Below are 22526 nucleotides of genomic sequence, written 5' to 3' on the forward strand. Positions count from 1 at the left end.
ATGAACATGGTATTCCAATCTATCCAGAACAATCTTGATGTTGGCATACTCTTCATTCAGTGTCCTATTGGGATCGAACCATATATATTTCTGTTGTGAAGTAACACACATTTCAAACTCCTTTTACTACTGTCAATAAAAAGTCTCCAATCACTTGAATCATATGCGGGCAGTCCCATATTGAGAAGAAGCCCATCAACATCATTACACTAAACAAGTTGACCATCTGAATGGAAGTACTTTCGCAGTGCTGCTTCTCTGCTACGATAAAAGGAGACACTAGTGCCAGGTCTGAGTAGTCCTTTCTCTTGCAGCCTGGAAGCCAACAATTCAGCAGACTGCTTTGGCAAATACAAATCTCTTACAAGATCATTCAATTCAGGCTGACTAAACAGAGACATTTTATCACAATCTGCATCAGATGGCGTATATTCGATCTGAGCAGCATCATCATCATCATCATCTGTAGAAGCAGGTAAACTGAGGGATTCAACATCAATCTCTGGTAGCTCAGTAAATACAGGCACAGGTATTTCCTCACAGTGCTCAACTGGTCGTCAGGCAGATGGGATATCTGGGTATTGTAAGTGTTGTTTGTTTTTCTTATTGAAACATTTTACATTGAAAAGGCAGAAGTAGCAGTTATCCAAATGGTTTGTATGTTCTCTCCAAACCATTGGCACACCAAACTTCAGCTTAGCATTCTTTCCTTTAGACCATGATCGCAAAGTTTCAACACAGGTTTTACACAGTAGTTGGTTTTTACCCTTTTAAACTACTACTATATTTTGCCACTGGTAAAAAAGATCTCATAGTGTAAAGGTTTTACACACTTTGTGAGGAGCCCAATTTGTGTCTTGGTCTCCAAGTCGTACTTTAAAGTAGGCAAGATAAATCTTCTTGACAAAGGTATTGATGTTGCGCCTTTGATCCTGCAAAGTGAAGCTGCCACAGATGTAGCAGAAGATATCTGGGTCATTACTGCATTTCATTCTTTCGGATGTTGTAGCCATTGTTAGATCACGCCCTGCAGAAGAAAAATATTAAATAAATGTGGATATCTACATAAAATTATATTATAAACACACTATCCTAAAAATACAGCACCATATTTTAACACTAAAGCAGTCACTGACTCGCAACAATTTGCAATCGTAAGTGACAGAGTTAATTTGGGGTAAAATCAATGAAAATGTGGTATGGCGATAGCATAAAAATGAGATGTGATAGAGCAAATCTGAGATCAGATTTGGAATCAGCACCCTGAAATTAGTCTAAAACAGCTGCAAAAGTCCAGGCCAGAAATGTATTTTTGTTGACCAGTGTTATTAACTTTGCTTTTGTGCCCCAGTCACAAAAGCAAAGTTTGTGGGGAATAATAGCCATTTTCTGTACTTTTGAGGCAGACGCAATTAGAAAAAAAACACTACCCAGGAACAAAACAAATATTTTGTTTGTTACACAACCGACCACGAATAATATGAACTGTCCAGTGTCGGCCACATAGCAGAAAAAAAACAAAAAGTGTGCAACAACAATTTTAATTAATTATTCATGTAGATCCTAAAGCTGCACCAAATCTCGATTTAAAGCTTTCGTGACTGCAGAGATTCATCTTCTTGGTTCTTTCGGTAAAGTCACATAGAATGGAAATAATGAAATAATAAAAATAAACATAATAAAATAATTCTCACGACGTTTCGGTCACAACGCAAGCAGGCCGTCCTTAGGTGAAGAACAGGTCTGTCGAAAGACTGTCTTTTCACCTGAGGACGGCTGCTTGCGTTGTGGCCGAAACGTCGTGAGAATTATTTATTATGTTTTATTTTTATTATTTTATTATTTCCATTCTACGTGACTGCACAAATTCGTCAGATGTTTTTGTTTATTTGTATATGTTCCGCGTTTTAGGAAATCATGACCTCTGTAGATATTAGAGGCTGCAATATTTACCAATTCATCGAATTGGCAAGTGTATTTAGGGGGAGGATTGAATGATTGCATTCTTAGAAACGAACAATGAAAAAGATGATCATATCGTGATGAAAGACATGGACTATAAGACCTGAAAAAAATGATGTCATACATCCAGGAAAGGCTAGATATTTTCCAAGGTGGGTGCTACATTGCGATGTTTGGTCAATTTCATTGCATGTGGAAACCGGATTACCAGAACACCCACCACACACTCAAAGATCAACACACATTGATGGGTCCACCAACCGACTTGCTGTTCTGCAAACTAACTGGGCGCCTCGCTGCACAGTGGATCTGGGAATTTCGCAAATCTCGAAATGATCCACCAACTTTTCCTCCAAAGAGATGGATCAGAGTTATGAACCACTACGATGAACTCAAAGTACATCACCCACCCGCCTCCCTCCCACTCAACCTCCATCACGTCACACGATCCATATGCCACGCTTATAACACGTTATAGCACTCACGGTTCGCTCTGTAAAGCGGAAATTCGCTCTGTAAAGCGGAAATATCAGCTTTATTTATGTAGTAAAAATGTAAATACAAGTTTTCGTCAATGTTAAAAAAAAGCATGCAAATGACTGAGCAATAACAATGAGAGGCAAAGCATGGCGCATGAATCTCCACTGCCGACTCCGTGGCACCTGTTATCATGTCAACAAGAAGACGCTGGTGCCTTTCCTCGCACCGGTCAGGCTCAGTACACCGCATGACGGCACAGTGACCACACGAGTGCAGCCCCAACGCACAAATACTGTTCATTAAAGCAGGCTACTATGGACATTATATTATTAAACACGACAAGAAGTTACAGCAGATAACCGAGGAAATCAACCCAGAGCTGATACAAACTTAACACTGAAGTCTCCAAAGTAGCGTTAACTGTACAGAGCTCACTGGGACGACCAGTGTATATTCGTGGTAATTTATGTGGACATACACCGCGTCCCACGCACCCGAACGCTGGAGTGTTTGGTCGGAACCCTTTCGGAATTGTTTTTTTTAAAGGGCCCAGTTTCCATGCCCCGGCGCGTAAACATTTAAATCGTTGAGCGAAGCCATGCAGTTCAGCGGGGCTGTGAAGTTCTGCTATTTTGTTTTATTTTTGCCAAATATAGAGACTTGATGATTATGCGAGCCAAGGTACCGCACTGATGTAGCGCCTTAGAAAAACAATTGTATCGTTAGGTGTGTACAGTCACGGACCGAGAAAATAAAATAAACGTCCGTCGATGTGCATGTATGGTGCGTAATATATTCCAGTCAGCGTACGACAAGCTGAGTACCACGAAAAGATATCCATTTGTCACCATCGTGGCACTGATATTGAAGTGTGTATAGACAATGTCACAGATACACAGCTGCATGCACACTTGTCCACTCGTTTCTACAGGGGTCTGGCCAAATTTTTGTAAAACACCTAAAATAATGGTGCTTTGCTTCGTCATGTCAAGCGATGCACGCCAACAGAGGACAACATTTATTGAAGGTGTTTATCCAATTGGTCACAGATTGACATCCTGACCAAACAGCCTAAAAACGCATCGGTTAGGCGATTTTTCACGGGCCGTTCTTCACCAATATTTGGATAAAGTGGGACAACCTTCGCCAATCTATGGATATGGCCGCAGAAAGGCCTTTGCGAACATTGCCAGACTTTGCATGAGGTAGATGTGCAACCATTACTGTACCTTTTACCAAGTTTTTGCCAGTCTGACTCCAGGTGGTGAATGTTGTTTCGCAGTGGCAGGCTCACTTATGAATAAAATGTGTTGAAGATGCCTATTTTATGATTTCAACTCTCGTCTATCTTGTACAATAGCACTTTGCTATCCATTCAAAAATGATGTAGGGCAAAGTAGTCGGTTGCACGAGGTGGTTAACGTCTGGTATCTGAGAAACCGTGTGCCTGGTTACCTCTAATACGCTTTCCCCATAGTAAAAAAAACGCCCCCCATTGAAGTGTTATATTTCCATGGCGTGGACTTGCAACGCTTTTATAATGCAGCCGTAAATGATATACTGAGCCGAGAACATAACACAATTAAATTGACACATTCCATTCTTCTTTTCGATTGCTTTCAAGTGAAACGTTTTAAAGGGGGGTGCGTGGTGTAGAGGTGAAGGTGCCGGGAGACGCCACCGCCAAGATCCTCATTTTTGAACCCAGAGAGCGACTAATTATTAAACCGGCTTCTCATGGACAGCAGAGGTGATGGTCTCAGTCTGGTCACATATGAGCACACACAAAATAAAAAAACGTAACATTTGGTTTTGCTATTTAATTTGGCTAACTTCCAGCAATGATAATTCGAATATCGGCGTCACTGTAATGCAACCATCTCATAGCAGAGTGCATGGGAAAGTGCTATCCCACTTGTAAAGGACAAAAAGGCCGCTCAAATGATTATTTGGGAGAGCTTCGGAGAAAACTCCTTTCTGCAACATTGCTCTGCCATACGGGAGATTTCCTCAATGAGTCTTTGTTTCCTGACATGATGCTTCCATCCCAATTGAAATTGATGAAGGAATGATTGACCGACACCTGCACCCAGCTTAAACTGCATTATTAAAAGTGACAGTATATTGAATAGAAATCACAGCAATGACTGGTATTGTTATTTTTTTCATAATGTAAATAAGCATATACATCACTTTAAACTCCACAGTATGAACCACTTCAGTTTGGAAGTCTCTGCGAGTCTGACTTGAGATCAAGTCCATAATGTGCAGGTAAGATGCGCATCCAGATTCTAAAGGTACAGTCACGGACGCAAATATACCAAATGTTAACGACCGCGTAACGTCCTACGGTGGATATAATTAAGGGATGAAACGTGTTGAGAGAGTAAATTCTAAATCGGACGTTCTCAAACATTGCTCATCACCCCCCAAACACAGCCCCCGCCTTCCCCCATGTCTACCAATTAATGGACAGATTCAGTCCATCATTGCCTGGTTTACATTTCAATGGAGAAAGTTGATGATTGTGGGTAGGTTGGTCGTGGTGAGATGCGGTGAGTGGAGCTTCATGTTGCACGCAAGACCTAAGGGGTGGCCCTTACCTCATCCTCACTACAGGCTCTTAATGCATTTAACCACATGCTGCTCAAGGCAATGTGCCTATTAAACCATGGACACGTTTGTTATTCGCCAAGACGATTGCACATAGCTCCGGACGCCTGACACGACGAGCAACGCACAACGAGCGGAGCATTTTCACTTCGATAGCGTTGCTTAGTTAAGCCACACACTGATTTGAAAAACAATCCAACAAAGAACCTACAATTTACATTGACACGTTGTAATTAAAGACTGGCACCTGTTTTAATGCATGCGTGATAATATCTGTCCGAGAACTTTATTCCAGGAGAAAAAAATATATATATACACACCTAAACATCCATTTTGTTCAAAATGTTCAGACGAAGTCTGTGCAGGCAACTTCGAGGCTTCACAGATGCATCTACCACTCAAAACATAATCATGTCTTTGCAAACTTCCGAGACAAATCAAAGCAACAAAAAAAAGAGCGCAGCGTGCCTATAAATACGACGGTGAAGATGATCGGGCACAGAAAGCCGACCCACGTGTGTTCAGCCCACGAGCAAGAACTGAAGTTTCTGTGAAATGTGAGCGAGACAATGGGAGTTGATGGCGTCTCATCAAGCGTGAATGGGACATGCGCTGCAAGATACCTCTATAATGGATCACACACAATTGCACTATGAAGGCTGGCAACATGATCAGCTTACATAATACAAAAAAAAAACTGTATTATAGATGATATTGGTCGCGAAAGCCTACGTGTTAAATGGTGAGCTTTACCAAGACACTGAAGAGGTTGCTGTACCGTTTAAAAAACAACACATTGCGACTGCACTCCACGCTCCTGCTTTTTATGTCGTGTTTAAAGTAGAAGTATCTCCACGCTCCTACGGCAATGGGATGGTAATTCACATTTGAAGCAGAGGTCAACCGGCCGTGATTGGCCTTGATCTAGGAAATTCCACATTTCCATGGTGGAGAATATCTGCAAGATGGCTTATGTTGACCTTCGCGCATGGTGCCACTAAGTTTGTTCAGCTTTGGAGGGCTGACATGTTGAATTGACCCGCGATTGGGATTTAAACACTAACAACATTTCTATGAATGAAACTCTGCATGGCGAAGGTATGGCAACGGAGCAGCAATTACTGGACCAAGTCCTTGTTAAACGTTGAGTGGCTTGCGATGTTCTACAGGGCTGAGTCTTAATGTCAGCCAACAGCACGTGCTGCTCATCAGTTCAGATCACAGTTCGAGCTTGCCGATGTAAACTAACGTACCTTGGAAATGACACGACCTCACTCACAAAAGTCAAAGTAAGAGGGCACTGATATCAGAGGGAGTCACTGCTCGAAATTCCACATTCCTATCGTGGGGGAGACAGTTTGCCATAGGATGACTACTGTTGTTTGAGACCGCAAACTACAAGCTCAACGGTGGGCTCCGTGGACCTTACACGTTCCAGATTAAGTCTTAGGACAACATAGGTTTGGCTAAAGAGCTCTGAAAACAGGATATTAAAAGCGTGGACACTCACAGTTATTTCCGAACGTAATACTGTAACCTTCAATGCATTTAATCTACTATTATGATCACGTATAAACAGCAGCTTGAATAGGAGCCCAACATTGAGCAGAACGTATGACCAGAACATAAAAACCCACACACACACATTCATGACACCTTCCGTACTTTACTTTTTATATGCTAGCCTTTTCAGTCTTCATTAAATCCATATCCCACAAAGCGAATAAATAAAAAAGAGGCTCTCGGCGCACCAGGGGAGGAGATAATACTAAAACAAATTATCAGGACGCTACTAGGCACAGGTTCCTCCTCCATGACTGTTGTTGGTGTGCGCCCACCCAGATCCGCAGACCCAGGGAAATACTGGAGCTCGCTGCAACTGGGGCCCCAGCTAAACAAGTTCGCACAACGTACAACCCAAACATTGTTGTTTTCCTGGCTCCCGACAGAACAATTTTGTCTTCCAGCCTGGCAGTCGACCCACCAGTCACTGCTTCACTTTAAATAAAACAATCCAGTTTTGCTAAAATTGACATTTCACAAATTGATTCAGGACCACAACCATACTCAAATCCCGGCAATACCCCTGCCATGAATTAAATGTTTTTTATTCTTGAAAATACATCCTACCCAATACAGTGGTATGTCCACCGCCATATGTTGTGTTATGCAAGCATGAGGGAAGCGTAGAAGCTGTCTTTCCCAGGTTTGTAAGTTATCCACAATAGCTGGTGTCCGTATTGTGGTCATATCTATTGTCTGTAATATAGGCATCTAAACCGTTAGCTATATTTCAGTGTTGCATGGGTTTTCACGGTTGTACTCTCCAACTGACACGGTGCCGAACACCACGAGGTGTAACCTGAAAACACATCACAGAGCTATTCCAGTTGTTGAATAAATAAAAATTAGCAGTCTACAATTGCACATTTTGACCTCAATCATTGTGGGAATGTTAGAAACCTGAAGCAGAGCACTCCTCCCTCGTACAGCGATCACATGGCCGTCTTAGCGTAGGGTTAAGATAAAGTCACACTCACCTGTCATCCAGCACTCGACCATTAAGGCTCCCTTTACCACACCACTGCGTGGCAGATGGGCTAGCAGTCGCGTATTATGTTCATTGGCTATCCCTGCACAAAGGATAGTAACATCTCATCCTGTTCTTTGGAATCAAAATTGGCACGCCCCGATTTTAATAAACTAGCGAGGATCGCGATCATTATGCGGTGCAGTTAGTGATTCCGACAGCAAATGAGAATAACAATCGGAATGAATCGTTGTGTCGAGTAGGCATTACGGACATGATGGATGGCAACATTTTAGACTTTTTCACACGAAGAACATGTTCACATTTTTTTTCTTATTGTAAAAAATACAAAGCTGAACAAAAATAGGGAGGAATTCAATTAAATAGCAGATTAGTTATTCGGCACGTTTTGCACCGTGATGTTGCTGATAACACGATTTTTACAGGTAATTCATGTTGACAAAGCAATAAGCATCTTAAACGCAAACTAATAATACCACGGACGCGATGTCCCCCCACGATCACATTAGTCGCAACGCATTACAGCTGACTGACATTTTTCAAGACGTGTCTGAAACACAGAACATTGCCATCACTTTTTGTTTTTTGTTGCTTTTATCGCGAATAAAAGCTTTCATATATGTTCCTTGTGCTTGCATCCACTCGGCACCACGAGGTCTTGGGTTTAATCGTCCGGAATTTTTACAATTGCAGTATCACGGACTGCACCGATGGAAGAATTGTTAATACAAGTAACTCAATCATGTGTTTTTTGGGGTTTGTTGTGAAGGCCACGTCTCCCCCAATGTAAAATCCCTGACCTTCACACTTTCAATCTAGATTTGAAGCTTTCGTGACTGCAGGAATCCATACTCTTTGGTTCTTTCGGTAAAGTCTTGCTGTGGGTAAACCACAGCAAGAAAACGTTTTTTTTTGCTGAAGTGGGAGAGAGATGCCGTGGTAAGAGGTTATATAAGTAAGAAAGGGGGGAGGAGGAGGGGGGTGTTGGGTAGGGCCAGCGCTGCGTGGACGCTAGGAGAGGGGAGTGAGGCTGGGGGAGTGAGGCTGGGGGGGGGAGTGCGCGGGGCTGGAAGTGGGTGGCCGAGAGAGCTGGGGATGCGGGGGGGGGGTAGTTAACTTGGAATAATAGACCAGTACCCGGCACGTGTGAAAGAAGACAACCGTTACAAAGTAGCTAGGGTTTTTTTTACCTGGTTAATAACATCCTTCCAATGATTGCTCAATTTAAAATGAGATGAAAATAATACATTCTTGAATTACTCCATGAATCGTGGCAATTGGTCAAATCAATCGGAGGGTGGGGGAAGGTGAATATTAACAGGCCTCGTACCGATCTACCCATGAGCTACCTGCTCGAAATAATGTGGCCAATCAGGACTTTACTTAATCACTTATGTTTCAACATAGGCGATTCGCCACTCTCAAGAAAAAATCACTGATTTCTCTCTTTTTTTGAAACTTGAGAACGAGCATGTGCAACGAGAATATCCATCATTACAGTACCTGACGATGTCCCGTTACGGTGCCTGTGTGCCTCGCAAAGATCTTTCTAAGAATTCTCGGCGTAATAGGTGAAGATTCCGATTATAATTATCCGGTGGTGTTAAATTGCAGTCCGTATAATCTGCCCACGTGTCGGCTCACTGTGCATGGGGATGTGCAGACACGTGCGCCACACGAGCCGTGTTACGCCGCTTTGCGAATCATGCAAAATCCGGCATTGGTGTGAATGGAGAATCGCCGAAACGACGGACAGCCAGCCCGCGGACGGATCACGAAGGCTGAAGTAAAAAAAAAATCGCCGTTTTAAGCTGATGTTTCCAGATAATAGGTGAGCTAAAGGGAATGCAGTTGGGGCCAGAGAGAGAGAGATGAGGAGAGCGGAGGAGGAGGGGACGGTGGTGGGGTGTGTGGTGTGAATGTTGACTCCTACTGGAGAATTAAACGTATTGTTCTTCTGACAGTCACGTCGCCACTTTCAGCTTTGGATGATGTCGTGTCCATAGCTGGAGGGTACGGAGCTGTAAAAAAAATACGAAAAGCGACGTAGCTACGAACGTGAAGAATACAAAACACGGTGCACGCGGATGATGTGATTCAAAGAATAGTACGAAAAAAATGTCTTTAATAAGGCAAACCACATGATTGTTGAAAAAACTGTAAAACACGCCCATGAGAAAATAAAAGATGAAAATTGCACAGTGTAAATTATGCCAGCGTATGACGTTATCACAAACGCACTGGCATGCTTTGGGCGAAAGCAACCGCGATAATCGAGGCGTGCGAGAAAATGTGTGGGTCAACCACTACACTGGGTGCTGCAGTATGTGGCGGCAGCAGCAAGTGACACGCCTGAAGCAGCCATGCCAAGCACCGAGGCAAATGAAATGTGCTATGAACAAATCCATCGTCACGTTCTCTCATTAACTGAAGCCTTCCCGCAGCTGCTGGTCGCTCGGCCCTGCGGCTTTCACCGAATTTGTGGCAAACATAAACCACGTGCGTTCATGTGAATGCGCGTAATTAAAAGAATACAGGTATATGTAAAGTAGATAAGTGTATGCGTACATATAAACGCCACACGTACGTATACAATGCGAGTTTGTTAAAAAATATATATAACTAAATTGCCAGTCGGCAAGGCACGTAAGGGAGCACACATCTCAGTGTGCGTTCTCCGACATCTGACACTTGGGATAAAGTCATGGTGTGTGTGGCCAAGGCTCAGCTCCAGCTCTTCCAGTATTTAAAATAATGGTACATTTTCATTGTCTTTTTTAAGTAGTTTATTTTATACCAACACAAAGCCTCTTTCTTTACAGCTGCTGTAATGACCACTTAAAGTCAACAGCATGTTAAATAACAAGTCTTTCATCCAGGAGTGTGTCTATCTTTGGAAATTTTCAGAGGCTTAAGCCGACAGCATTTCACTTTGCCCAGTAGCTTGCTTAAGTCATCATCCCATCAGCGCAGTCTAGCCTAGATGCATCAGCTTCCAATTGTGGTCAAGGGAATGGCTTCACAGATCCAACTTTAAACTGCTCATTCCAATGCTGGGCAGCACCTTCTGACAACCGATACCTCCATCCATACAGTCGCACATCAGCCTATGAGAGAAAGTTAATTTAATATGGCCCACACCATTCACGCTATTAACTCAGGATATGCGAAGGGGTGGAGCGTTGGTGCGGTGTTTAGCGCACTGTGCTATGAACCCAGCCACCTGAGTTTGAAACAATGGTTAACAACAATGGTAAGTGATGTCTGAGGCAGTCCTGGGCTTCCCTCCTTCACCAACCCACATTGTATGATTAAGTATGATCACACAACCGCCGTGACTGAAACAGAGTGTTGAAGACTTCATCCATTATCATCATCATTCTGCCAAAGGCGTACGGCCAGCTCAAATGGCAGCCGGTGGCGACAGAAGACCGACGTCCTTGGCAGCGGCAGACGATGCTGCGGAGGAAGATCCTTCCTTCCGCACGGCGCTGCGGTAGCCATTGTGGCCCAACCTGGCTGCCCCCAAGGCCCCTCCCGACGTGCGCTGCTGCTGCTGCTCCTCCGCCATGTGGCCTCGTTGGTCCGGGTCTTCGCTCTGCGATGCCGGTGCAGCGGTCGTGGTGGCCAGGTTGTCGTTGCTATGCACCTCGCATGCCCCATTTCCTTGCAGCTGCTGCTGCTTTTGACCGCTGAGCCTCCGCTGCTCTTCCTGTCGCAGAAGCTCCTGCGCTTCCTGCAGCACGCGTGCATTGTACCCGTAGGGCAGCGTCCGCGGCTGCGTGCTGGCGGGTCGGGGCCTACCGGAGGAGCTGCGGTTGTGCTGCGTGACACTCGGGGCACGCGGGCCCGTCGCGCTGCAACCGCTACTGCCACTACCGCCGCTGCTGCTGCCACCCGAGCTGGCACCCGCGGCTGCGAGGTTCCCACTTGGCGCTTGCACAAGCCAACTCGCGGGCTGCGACGTCTTCTTGGGATGCCTGAACCACATGGCAATCGGACGAGGCACGCCATCGTGAGGGATCGGGCGAGTGAGTGAGCATTTTAAAAGCAGTCTCTTGTGACTTTGATCTCTGCCCCCCACCCCCCTAACAGTGAAATTGTTCACAGGCTACACATTCGTATGTAAATTTCAACACTAAACCATATCGAACACTTTCTGTAAATGACGAGAAACAACTCAAACTGAAAAAGTGACAAATTATACACGCCAGATGCGATTTCTACGCTGCAGAAAGTGTGATTTGTGACCATTATGCCTTGCATGAGAGATCACTACGCTGCACATACAATGCATACAGTCTTGTCTTAAGAGCACCAATGAGGCCTGTATAACAGTATCATCCATGTTATGAAAAAATAAGAAGAGGTTTTACCCTTTCTGGCAATAAAACAGGTGTTAAGATGTTCAAACACCAAATAGAAACATTTTTCAAGGAATCAAGTCGACATTAACCACACGGACTTGTGGTGAACATGCAAACAAACATGGTCTGCTCATATATACATTGTCTTTAAAACTGATTGGCCTACATCAGAGACAGCCTTCTTTAGGACCTCGTCTCTCCAGTGTTAGACCAAAGAACGCCAAAATGTTAGGGATCAGAAGAGTACAGCCATCATTGCCTACTGCTGCCTAATTTGACACTGCACATTACATGCGAAAAAACGCATGGAAGCTAAGCTAAAAATCACGTGAACTAAAGCATTAAATTAAAAGCCACATCGTTGAGACTAAAGGATATGTTTCTTGGAATTAAACTGAGAGAGACACGTGGATTAGAAAACAAATGCAAATCTGAGACACATTATTGACTGTTAAACAAAGTGAGATTGGGCAGGGCAGATCATGGCTACAAGGGGTAATGGCCGATGCATGAGACCGAGACAGTTTGGTAGCCTACGGAGAGAGTAAGCTGCTGAGAGGATGACCACTGCAGAGATGGTGTGACGAGAGCAGTTCATGTGCAGAAGTGAGATGGATTGTGGCATCTCAGGACCATGAAGGATGGCAACAGCGTGGGTAAACCTTCATTCAGTAGTGGCTTGACAACGGCTGATGATGACCACGAACATCGTATTGTAAGGGAATTAACGTTATGCTGGATAATTTAATGAAAAGTAAAACTGTGAGCGAGACTGCATGGATTGGAGAGACAACATAACTTTTGTTTATAAAGAGTGTAAATGCGACAATATCTCAAGACAATTTCCAAAGCAGTTTTTGTGTGGTTAAAAGCGATGAGTAAACATGGAAATTTTAAACTGCATTGGAGGTGACAGAGGGTAGAGACACGAAAGAACCGTCGTTGGGGAAGAGCTGTCTTCCAGGAATGAGAATTCCCTGGGCTGGGGGGTGGGTGAGTGCTCCATTGACTGTTTACACGGAATGCGCTGGGAGAGCGCCTGACCTCTCCTGAAACACAGAAACGCTTTCATCCCGTCTCCACCTCCCAAGCCCCTATGACTGTGCACACCCCGTCACTCTTTTGGTAATGATTTTGTCAAGGTGCTTCGGTTTGACTTCACAGTGCATCAAGATATTTGTTACCACATTAATACAAATACACAACCATCACATTTCGGTCAATGTTTGGGGGCCAGGTGTGGTTAAAACACCTGACCGGGAAGTTGCAAGCACCAATCCAGGTTTCGTGTCGACTAAAAGCCAACCACCTTTCACACTGTGGGCAGTAAACAGTAGAATCCATCACACGAATGTGGGATTCCCACCACTAGCTCAGGGCTGCCAATGGAGATGAACAATTTCTCTCTCGCCAGTGCTCACTTGTGAATGAGGGACGCACTTTCACTCAAAAATGAATAATGGTTAAATAACCTCTACAAACTGTTCGGCGTGGGGAGGCCCTTGTCGTCCAGAAACATGGGAGACATGGGAGGTAGATCCATTAAGAGGCACGTATGAAAACTATCTGCCTGTAGGAAGCAGTGCAGCAAGTAGGTTGCAGAGCTCTTCTCTGCAGAGTTCAAAGATTTTCCCTTGTGTGTGGATGTTCCATTAAATCTGGTCTTCTGAAATGTTCATGAGCGAAAAAAACACATTCATCTGTTATATTATTAGACTGGGGGGGGAGCGGTGGCATAGGGGTTAGTGCAATGTAACATGAACTTGGTACCCCAAGTTCAACCTCTAGCCACCATTATCATCAGCAGTGAATTCATATGAACTGGTCCAAGGTGCAACCCCCCCCCCCCCCCCCCCCCCCCCATTTTCACCAAGCTACAATCACTGGCAAGCTGAAGTATAGTAATATTATTAATTATTATGATTGTATCAGAGCATCATGCGTGATGTCTGTGTGGCTATTTGTTCATGCATGAGAGCACCAAAGCCATCTTGATAGAGTGCTGATTAATAAAGCATGTTGTTGCTTATGATGCTGTTTTGCGCTCACGTTTCCCAATTTTTCCCCTGGCAGCGAGACAGTGAGCCGAGGTGAGGTGTGATGCCGGGTGTGATGTTGAGTGCGATGATGGGCGAGAGGTGGGCTGTGAGGCAAGCAAACGAACAAGGGAGAGTGCGAGCAGTCGAATAGGTGGGTAAACGAGCTGGTGATTGAATGAGAGTACGAGTGAGTTAATGAGCGAGTGACAGACTTAGAGTGTGCGAGTGAGTAAAATAATGAGTAATTGAATGAGCTCATGAACGAGTGAGCCAATTATTTAGTGAGGCCCTCTCTGAGGCTCCCTCAGCCCTCTTTTGGATCTCAGGATTCGGAAAAACTGCCCTAGATTCCCCCCCCCCCACTCCCCATCTCTGTGGCCTTGGTTACCTGGGTAGGGAGTTGTAGGGCCTCTGCACCTTTGGTTGGATTGGCGGTGGGGGCTGAGGTTCGCCCGATGGGAGAGCGTGCCCGTTCTGTTGGTCAGACGTTGGAAACTCCTGTGTAGAGGGACACATGGGATGGAGGCCAAAACAAGGATGAGGGGGTGATTGAGTTAGAAAAAACACGCAAGTAATAAACAAGGGCAATTCCACTGTCATCATGGATAAAACCACTTACAATAACAAAATTTAGGACCTTCTTAATGATAGCAGCTTTACCAAAATCATTAGAGATCCTACCAACCGCCTGGCCACACAAACCAACAATATCATCACCAATTCGACTTCTCCAATCGAACTGACCAATCAACCCTGCTTCCTTTCACGGGCAAGACCACCTCAGCTGTACTTAACTCAGCTCACTTGGTTTCTCTAATCAAGGACATCTCAATGTCTCCAGATGATTTGCTTGTTAGTGTCGATGTAGTCTCTCTGTTCACCAAGGTACCTGTACCTGACACCATTCATTGCAATCATTGAAGACTTGGTCCAACAGGGACCGAATCCTGATGTACCAACTTTGGTGAGGCACTGCCTTACCAACACTTACTTCACCTGGAATGGTACATTCTACAAACAAAATTAGGGTAAATATAGCATTGAAGATTTCGTGACTGTATGAATTACTATACTCATTGGTTATTTAGGTAAAGTCACGTATATAGAAATAAAATAAAAATAATAAATCACGAATAAAATTAAGGTACCCCAATGGGTTCTCCCTTATCGCAAGCCTCCAAATGTAGCTGCTTAGAAGGGTTTCAAAGTGAGTGGGCGGGGGAAAGAGCTATGCAAGCAACACGAGCTGCGCAAGAGGCACGCTAATGCAGGAGCAAAACAAAGGGGGAGTTAGGCGGAGGTGAGCTTGTGCAGCGCAAACAGCATGGGCGGGACAGCCAGTCAGCCAGCGTTAATGTAGGAGCAGACGATGGGAGAGGGCAGAGACAGGGGGAGAGAGAGGGGTGGGGCAGAGATGGTGGGGGGGAGGAGGTAGAGATGGGGGCGGGGCATTGCACCTAGCGACACCCATCCACATCTTTCCAATGATTGCTGAGTTTAAAACCGTCGTCTCGGTTGAAATTGTGTCTGGATATATGGATGGCTTCGTGAACGAATCTTTGTTGATAGCCAGTCGGCTTGCAAAGTACCATCGTCTTTGAGAAATCAATTTCATGTGAGCCAGCCGCATTAAAGTAGTGATCAGCCATGGCAGAAGTATTGGTCCAGCCGTGTTTCAGATCTGCCTTATGTTCACGAACACGGTCCGAGACATGTCGTTTGGGTTTCTCAATGTAACGGCTGCCGCAGATACAGCTTAGTTTGTAGATGCCGGGATATTGCATGTCAGGAATCTTGTCCTTCACAGATGGGATCAGGTCACGAATTTTGTGCACCGTGTCAAATCAGACCTGGATCTTGTGTTCAAGATTTTGGAAATATTTTTGGTTATCCATGCTATGCAAGGTAAGGTGATGGTTTTGATTGGATCTTCAGATGGCTCCTTCCTCATGGTTGGGGTGATGGCTTTGCGGATTGTGTAGTCAGAATATCCATTTGTCTTCTCCAACGCTCCCAGCAGGGTAATTTCCTCTCTGCCGCATGGATGAGCGCGTGGGAGCGAGCACGAGTCTGGGAGCGAGCACGAGTCTGGGAGCGAGCACGAGTCTGGGAGCGCTCATGCTTTTTCCCCGTACAAGGCACGCGTGCCAGATTCAGAGTCCATGCCTCTTAAACCACACGTCTGTTAGCTTCCTTAAAATGCATTATTGTGCTTGTAATGAAAAAAAATGATTATGCATTCACATTTCTGACATTCAACTAAACTGGGAATACATTTTGTAGATCAGGATATTTTTTCTGGTTCGAGGAGCAAGACTACTGCTGTCATTATTGCCCACAATGCAATGCTTATTGCTTTTTGAAGCCTTCTCTCTGTCTGGTGTGCGTAGCTTCAGCTCCGTGTGGCCGAGAATATTTGTTTTACCTTCCACCAATTAAGGCAATGTGCAGCCGTTTAGAATTCACATGTATGCCACGTCAATAACGAGACTAGCGAATCAGTGAAATATGGCCAGAAAGCGTAACACGGGTGGCACACAGTGGTGGAGCGAGTGGCTCGCAATAGGAAAGTTGCGAGTTCAAATCTTGGTTGGGTGTTGACTCAGCCCATCATCCCTATGTGTTGATAAAATGTCGTGGTGGTACAAACTTTTTCTACGGATAACCTCACCCCTGCCATATGAATGTAGTGTTTCCACAACTAGCTCAGGGCTGTAAACAGGACATGAGCACCACTTCAATGCTCATTTGAGAAGGAAATCATTTGTGTTTTGAAGAGAACGGGACAACATGAATCGTGAAACGAAAGAAAGTCGGAGCACAAGCGAGGACTTGCCATCAGCGCGACCGCATGAGCTCCTGGGATCCCGGTATCAGGGCAACGACCACAACCACCGCAACGACTCACCAAGCAGCGCCCGAAAGCTCGTCCGAGACACACAACGCATGCAGCGATAACCCGAGATGCGGAATGCAGTGGCCAACTGAGAGCCTCGCTAACCTCCAACCCACGGAGAGCTACCACTGCCACGGCCATAATTCTTTCGTCTCAACTGCCCCCCTTGCTTGGCCATCGCTCCTCACAGTATTACGACTCAAGGCTAGGTGGGGGGCGGGGGGGGGACCTTACTGTGCCAATATCAGCCACAACGCATTACCCTCTCAACCACACCATTCACCGCGATCTTCTCCCTCTGCACTCCAACTCAACCTTGGCTTTGTCGGAGAAAATATCACACGTTCATGTCTTTCCTCCGATGGCTGCCTGTATGCCCGTGCACACCCCCCATGACTGCGTTTTTTCTTGCAGCCCTTTATGTAAAGAGAACAGATGTTTAACACGTAGGCTTTCTTGACCAATATCATTCATAAGCGATTGAATGAAACAAAAAGTTCAAATTTGTTCCGTGTAATGAGCCACGTATCGCAGGGTAATATCGTCTTCTTTGGTTCTTTCGGTAAAGTCAATTAGAAAGAAAATAAATTAGATCATAGAATACAACTTTTCGATTGCAACACAATCAGTCGTCATCAGATAGAACTACATTTGAGAGGCAAAACACAGACACGGAGACACAGACAGACACATAAGCAGAGAGAGACAACACAGAGGCAGTGTTTCATTCAAGAGAGAGTATTTCATTCAATCAATTTCAAGAACACTCCAATGTACACATAATGAAACTATACAATGTTCCACTTTGTCTATCTTTAATACTGTCTGGGCAGCAGCTGTGACCAGGTTGCGAAGCTGCCAAACTTGCGTGCCCGAGCACCTTTTTTTTTAAGTGCTCTTAAAATTATATATTTTCACCTGGGGTTTATTTTGATTTGTTCTGTGGAATAAAAAAAAGATGTTGAAGATAACTTTTGCCATGATTTCTCTTAAAAAGAGAAAAAATAAACACGCTCGGACTGTGGGTTCTCTTGTCCGAGGAGGGTCATATTTTGCCCATGTCTCAAACATTTTTAATCGCGCAATGCTTTGCCAAGATTTGCCAAGTTGAGAAAACCTTCCCAATTGAAAGAAACTGAAATCTGCACCCCAGATTTAGCCGAGTATCTCATGAGGCTCATTATTATCTCGTCAAAGAACCAAGTCAGCACCACTGAGGTCTTTGGTTGAATGTGGGTTTCAACTACCCCAAGTGAAAATTGGTTCTCAACTATGGCCAGTCTCATAGCAGTGAGCAATAACTGCACAGAAAGGACAATGTGATACTGCTACTAATGTATGTGTATATATGTAGTGGAGTAGCGCGCGCGGGGGTTTGCAAACAGTGTGCACGCATGTGTGAGCTGCGGACAATGTGGTCATTTCAGGGCGAACAGGTGCAGAGAGGGAGACAAAGAGAGAGCGACCAGAGAGAGACGACCAATTAAGATGCATAACGGTGATTGGCTGGCTGCAAATGCAAACACGGTGTAGGCATCCTCGCAGGCGGGAGATGGAGACGCCGCGTGAGCGACGGCTCAACGAGGGCCACCTGAGGTCTCTTAATGAGCGAGTTGGTTGGAGTGAAGACAGAAGATTATTACAAAAGAAGTCCAGGACTCTGCTCTCCACACCTCGTCCTCTCCAGCGGTGTTGGCTGATCCCCCGCTGGAGGCATGGGCGAGGTTGGAGGAGTGAGGGTAGACAGGCTAGCAGTAGAGAGGCTAGCGGAATCCTAAGTGTGAATGTGATAAGGCTAGCAGTAGAGAAGCTAGCAGAGTGCATAGCAAGAGGCTAGCTAGCAGAGTGAAAATCGCAGGCTAGAGGAGCGAGAGAGAGCGAGTGGAGCGTAGCAGACGAGCAGTACAAGAGGAAGAGTTGCGACGGAGACACGTGGTGTTGAACGCGAGGAGTTCTGTACGAATAAAGTGACACAGGAGGAAAAAAGTTGTCCGTGTGAAATAACACCACTACATATATACACAAACACACATTAAGAGCCTCATATACAGTCCAGTAATTATGTATTTAGATTTCTGCCAACAAAAAACGTATTGGAAGATTATCGCACATAATCATACATTAGAGCTGCTCAAACACAATATGTAAATCAAGCAGCAGACAGCAGGGGCCACAATAAATGCTGCCACCCATCAGAGAGCTAGGAGGAAGTCCCCTTATACTGGTAGGAACCTCCTGGTTACACCAGCCCACAGGGGATTATTGTGTCCGTCCGTCGTGCAAGGACGGGCTGGGTGGGGAGGGGCTGGGTGGGGAGGGTGGGGCTGGATGGGGGTTGTGAGGGGTGGGGCTGGGTGGGGAGGGGCTGGTCACCCCGTGGTGCCCTTATAAAACTCAACGTTTAACCTACTCACGCCGGCTTGTGCCCGCCCTCACAGTCAGGCATATTTGCGGAATACACCACGCCGCCGTTGACCCTGGCCATTGACCGAGCAACCCAACGTTCCTACCAGCTCCCTCTGCAGGAATGTGTTACATACCCAGGGCTGCTCGAAGTTGTACGTTTTACGCCTCTCCTCGATCCCGTCCCGGGATGATGCCCCGACTCCTCCACCTCCGCCTGCCCTCGCCTCCCTGCGCCGCAACTGGAACTCTTGGAACAGCTGACTTATTCGGTCCTGGTGGAACGTTCTGGAGAGGGTAGAGGGAAAAGAGGAGAGGAAAAAAAGAGAGAGCACCAGGGAGAGGTGATATGTAGGGGTTAGCATAACGATCAGGTGTGCATGTGGAAATGGATGATTGCAAATGAACGCACGCATGGATGCCTTAATCCGGAACAGCTGAGATCTCCACGGCATATACGCAGCCCATATTGGAGTCATATGAACAGGAAACATAGGGTGCGAGTGCCTGGATACAAACAATGAGAATATAACGGAAGCTGTTGGAGAAAAAAAAAAGTATCTGGAAGGTGATAAATAAAGTTACAATTCAAGCGATGTTCCGGTAAGTCAAAAGAAAAAAAAAGAACAGAGCATATGTCATGTGGACGTACTGTATATTTCGATATGTCCTTAAAAACAGTTGTAATTTACAGCCCTTCGTCAATTCACTCCTGGATTAAGTTCTCCTAACGCTATGTCACAATCAAGGGGGTTGTTTGACCATATTTCACCATGCTGGTCAGTGTCGTTTGGTGAAATAGGGGTTGGGGGAGGGGGTGTAACGAAACAAAGTTACAAGCAAATTTCACCAAATGGCATGAGTGACCTGTGCTTGCGTGAAATTAAGCGAGATGCTTCACAATAAAGACGGACGTGCGTGCAAGCCAAAGGTTCAGCCTTTACGACTGCGGCTCTGCGTTTCATTCATACATCATAAAGGTAACTTTTTTTTACGCCACTGTATAAATTACGTGCGAGTGCGTGCGTATATTTGCAAGAGTGTGTGTACGAGCACATTAAAGCTATTTATTTTGGCTCCAAACACACGCACAAAAAACACGTACAACAAGTGTTATTTCTGGAACAGACAACCAGGGTAATTTATGAATTGGTGCCACTGGGCTAACTCGTGGAATGGAAGCGAGATTGAATTTACAGCCCTTTGTAAATCCACAGCCAATGAAGGCCTCCCCAGGCTGTATCGTTTGATGGAGTTATTTAACTATAGTTCACCAATTTGGGTTAAACTAATTTCTTTAAAACTGCTTTTTGTATTTAGTTTGTTGTCCTTCCCCCACACCTCCAATTACCACGGTTGGCTACGTACGGTGCAAAAGAAGTTCAACATACATACAGACCAATTCAAAAATCACTCGCCACTGAATTTACGGGGCTTGGAGAGCAGTGCCAATACTCACTGTGCCACTGCTCATGGAGTTGGAGAAATAAAAAAGAGAGAAGTGTGAAAGATTGGGCATGCGCATGGCAAATAATTAAATATATTATTTTTTTACTGGAAGTCATTGAGAAGAGGAGACCACGAAGATTTACGGGCAGCTCCTCGGGATGGCGTCAGAGAACACAGTTAAAGCAAAACCCAGGAGGTAACGGATACCTTGTGTCACCAGGAATGACACGCGAGCCGCCTTAATCAGCTCATGGTCTGATCAGGAGCCGTCACGGCGATATTGGATACATGTGCAGGAAGTGGAACATAAAAGGGAGATGAAAGAGAGCAAGGGAAAGAAATAGCGAGCAAGTGAGTGTAAGAGAGAAAATCTTGCCCAAGGCCAAGGCCGGCATGTGGATGGTGTTACACGGGAAGTCTTCCCAGATACACCGGAATTCCCATATTCTACAGGAACATTGCCCAGGGGAGGAATAAAAGAGGCCATATAGCCAGGATTTTTATATTCCCACAAAGTCGCACATCTTCCCCTTCCGCAAACATCAACACCAACCCCTCATGGCTGCGATGAGCCCCTCTTCCTGCCACCGGCCTCTCGCACACAGTATCCATCAATCAATCGGGGTGCCCAACACAGGATTTCCAACAAATGGACAAATAAACATGCACACACATTCATATAAAAATACGCGTATGAATATGTACGTTAACACACGTGCGGTGGTGGGCTGCAGAATCATAGTGTTTCGTGAAAACTGAATTTGATGCCCGGCCATTGGCAACATCAGTGGCAAATATTCGAACCAGTTCTGGACCTCTCCTAGGTCAATTCAATATTAAATGAGAAAACTGCTGCGGTGTGTTAACATTGGCACGAGGAAGACAAAGGCAGCCGGGCGTTGTGCTTGCCAGACACCACCTCCTCTCATTTGCTGTACCAGCCAATATAACGTGCTCACGAACAGCACTTTCTCACATGCAAGATTTCACTTGTGCAAACAAGCACACACAAATGCATGCGCGCTCTAACTGGATGAATTCTCTGTAGCCTGGACACGAATGTGCGGAGGCTCAGGGGGGATATAGGGAGAGTGCGAGTGTGGAGTGTGGAGAGGGTCAGAGAGCTGAATGGTAGGTGAAGCGGCCATGCCATCGGTGGGAACACAACTTGTCTCAGTTCGGTTCTGTTTGGGCACGTTAAGGCACCAGCACAACTCTGATCCAGGAAGGGGTCATATGTCACTTGCCACCAATGTTCCCCTTGGTTAATAGGAACAAAAGATACAGGTTATTAAGCCATATACACTCTTAGCAGGTACCATTTTAAGTACCTTAAAAGGCTGGCAAAAAACATACTGGGGTGATGTAATTATATAATAATGCCCTTCATTGAAGAAAGTTTCACCAAATCTTCAGGCTCGTTCTCAATACAGTCCTATATTCAAATGTTTTGTCAATTCTACTAACAATCGTGTGGCCATCATCATGTTCAGCTGCTGCTGTCAGCTCACTGATGATATTCTCACACCCTGCACCAGGTATCTATTTAAGGCTGAGTAGACCAAGGGGATTGATCTAAGGATCAACTCAGGGGAGGCCCAGAACATATTCAGGCACCACTGGCCACTGATGCTAGCCAACTCAAGTTGATTGAGTTTGGAGTGCAGTTCCCTAACCACTGCACCACTGTTCTGCACTAAGTAGAAAGACAAAGATCCCTAGACAAAGATCCCCCGTAAAGCCTTAACAGACTGTAGGGGCAAGTG

The 22526-nt window shown here is 45.3% G+C and overlaps 1 protein-coding gene across 6 annotated transcripts in view; it reads right to left on the bottom strand.

Moving 5' to 3' along the window:
* Positions 1–2489: 2489 nt before the first annotated feature.
* LOC133345142 (partitioning defective 3 homolog) overlaps positions 2490–22526 on the bottom strand; it is a 199015-nt gene continuing 178978 nt past the window's right edge. For all 6 annotated transcript variants that reach the window (XM_061555640.1, XM_061555641.1, XM_061555644.1 and 3 more), the window contains 3 exons: positions 19449–19599; positions 14401–14510; positions 2490–11586 (listed from right to left, as the gene is read on the bottom strand). In XM_061555640.1, coding sequence (XP_061411624.1) covers positions 11010–11586; positions 14401–14510; positions 19449–19599 — 838 coding nt within the window. In that variant the 3' untranslated portion in view covers positions 2490–11009. The remainder of the gene's footprint in view (positions 11587–14400; positions 14511–19448; positions 19600–22526) is intronic.

Source organism: Lethenteron reissneri, chromosome 21, assembly GCF_015708825.2.
Source record: "Lethenteron reissneri isolate LAM-NWPU_2019-01 chromosome 21, ASM1570882v1, whole genome shotgun sequence".
In the NCBI taxonomy this organism is placed as follows: domain Eukaryota; kingdom Metazoa; phylum Chordata; class Hyperoartia; order Petromyzontiformes; family Petromyzontidae; genus Lethenteron; species Lethenteron reissneri.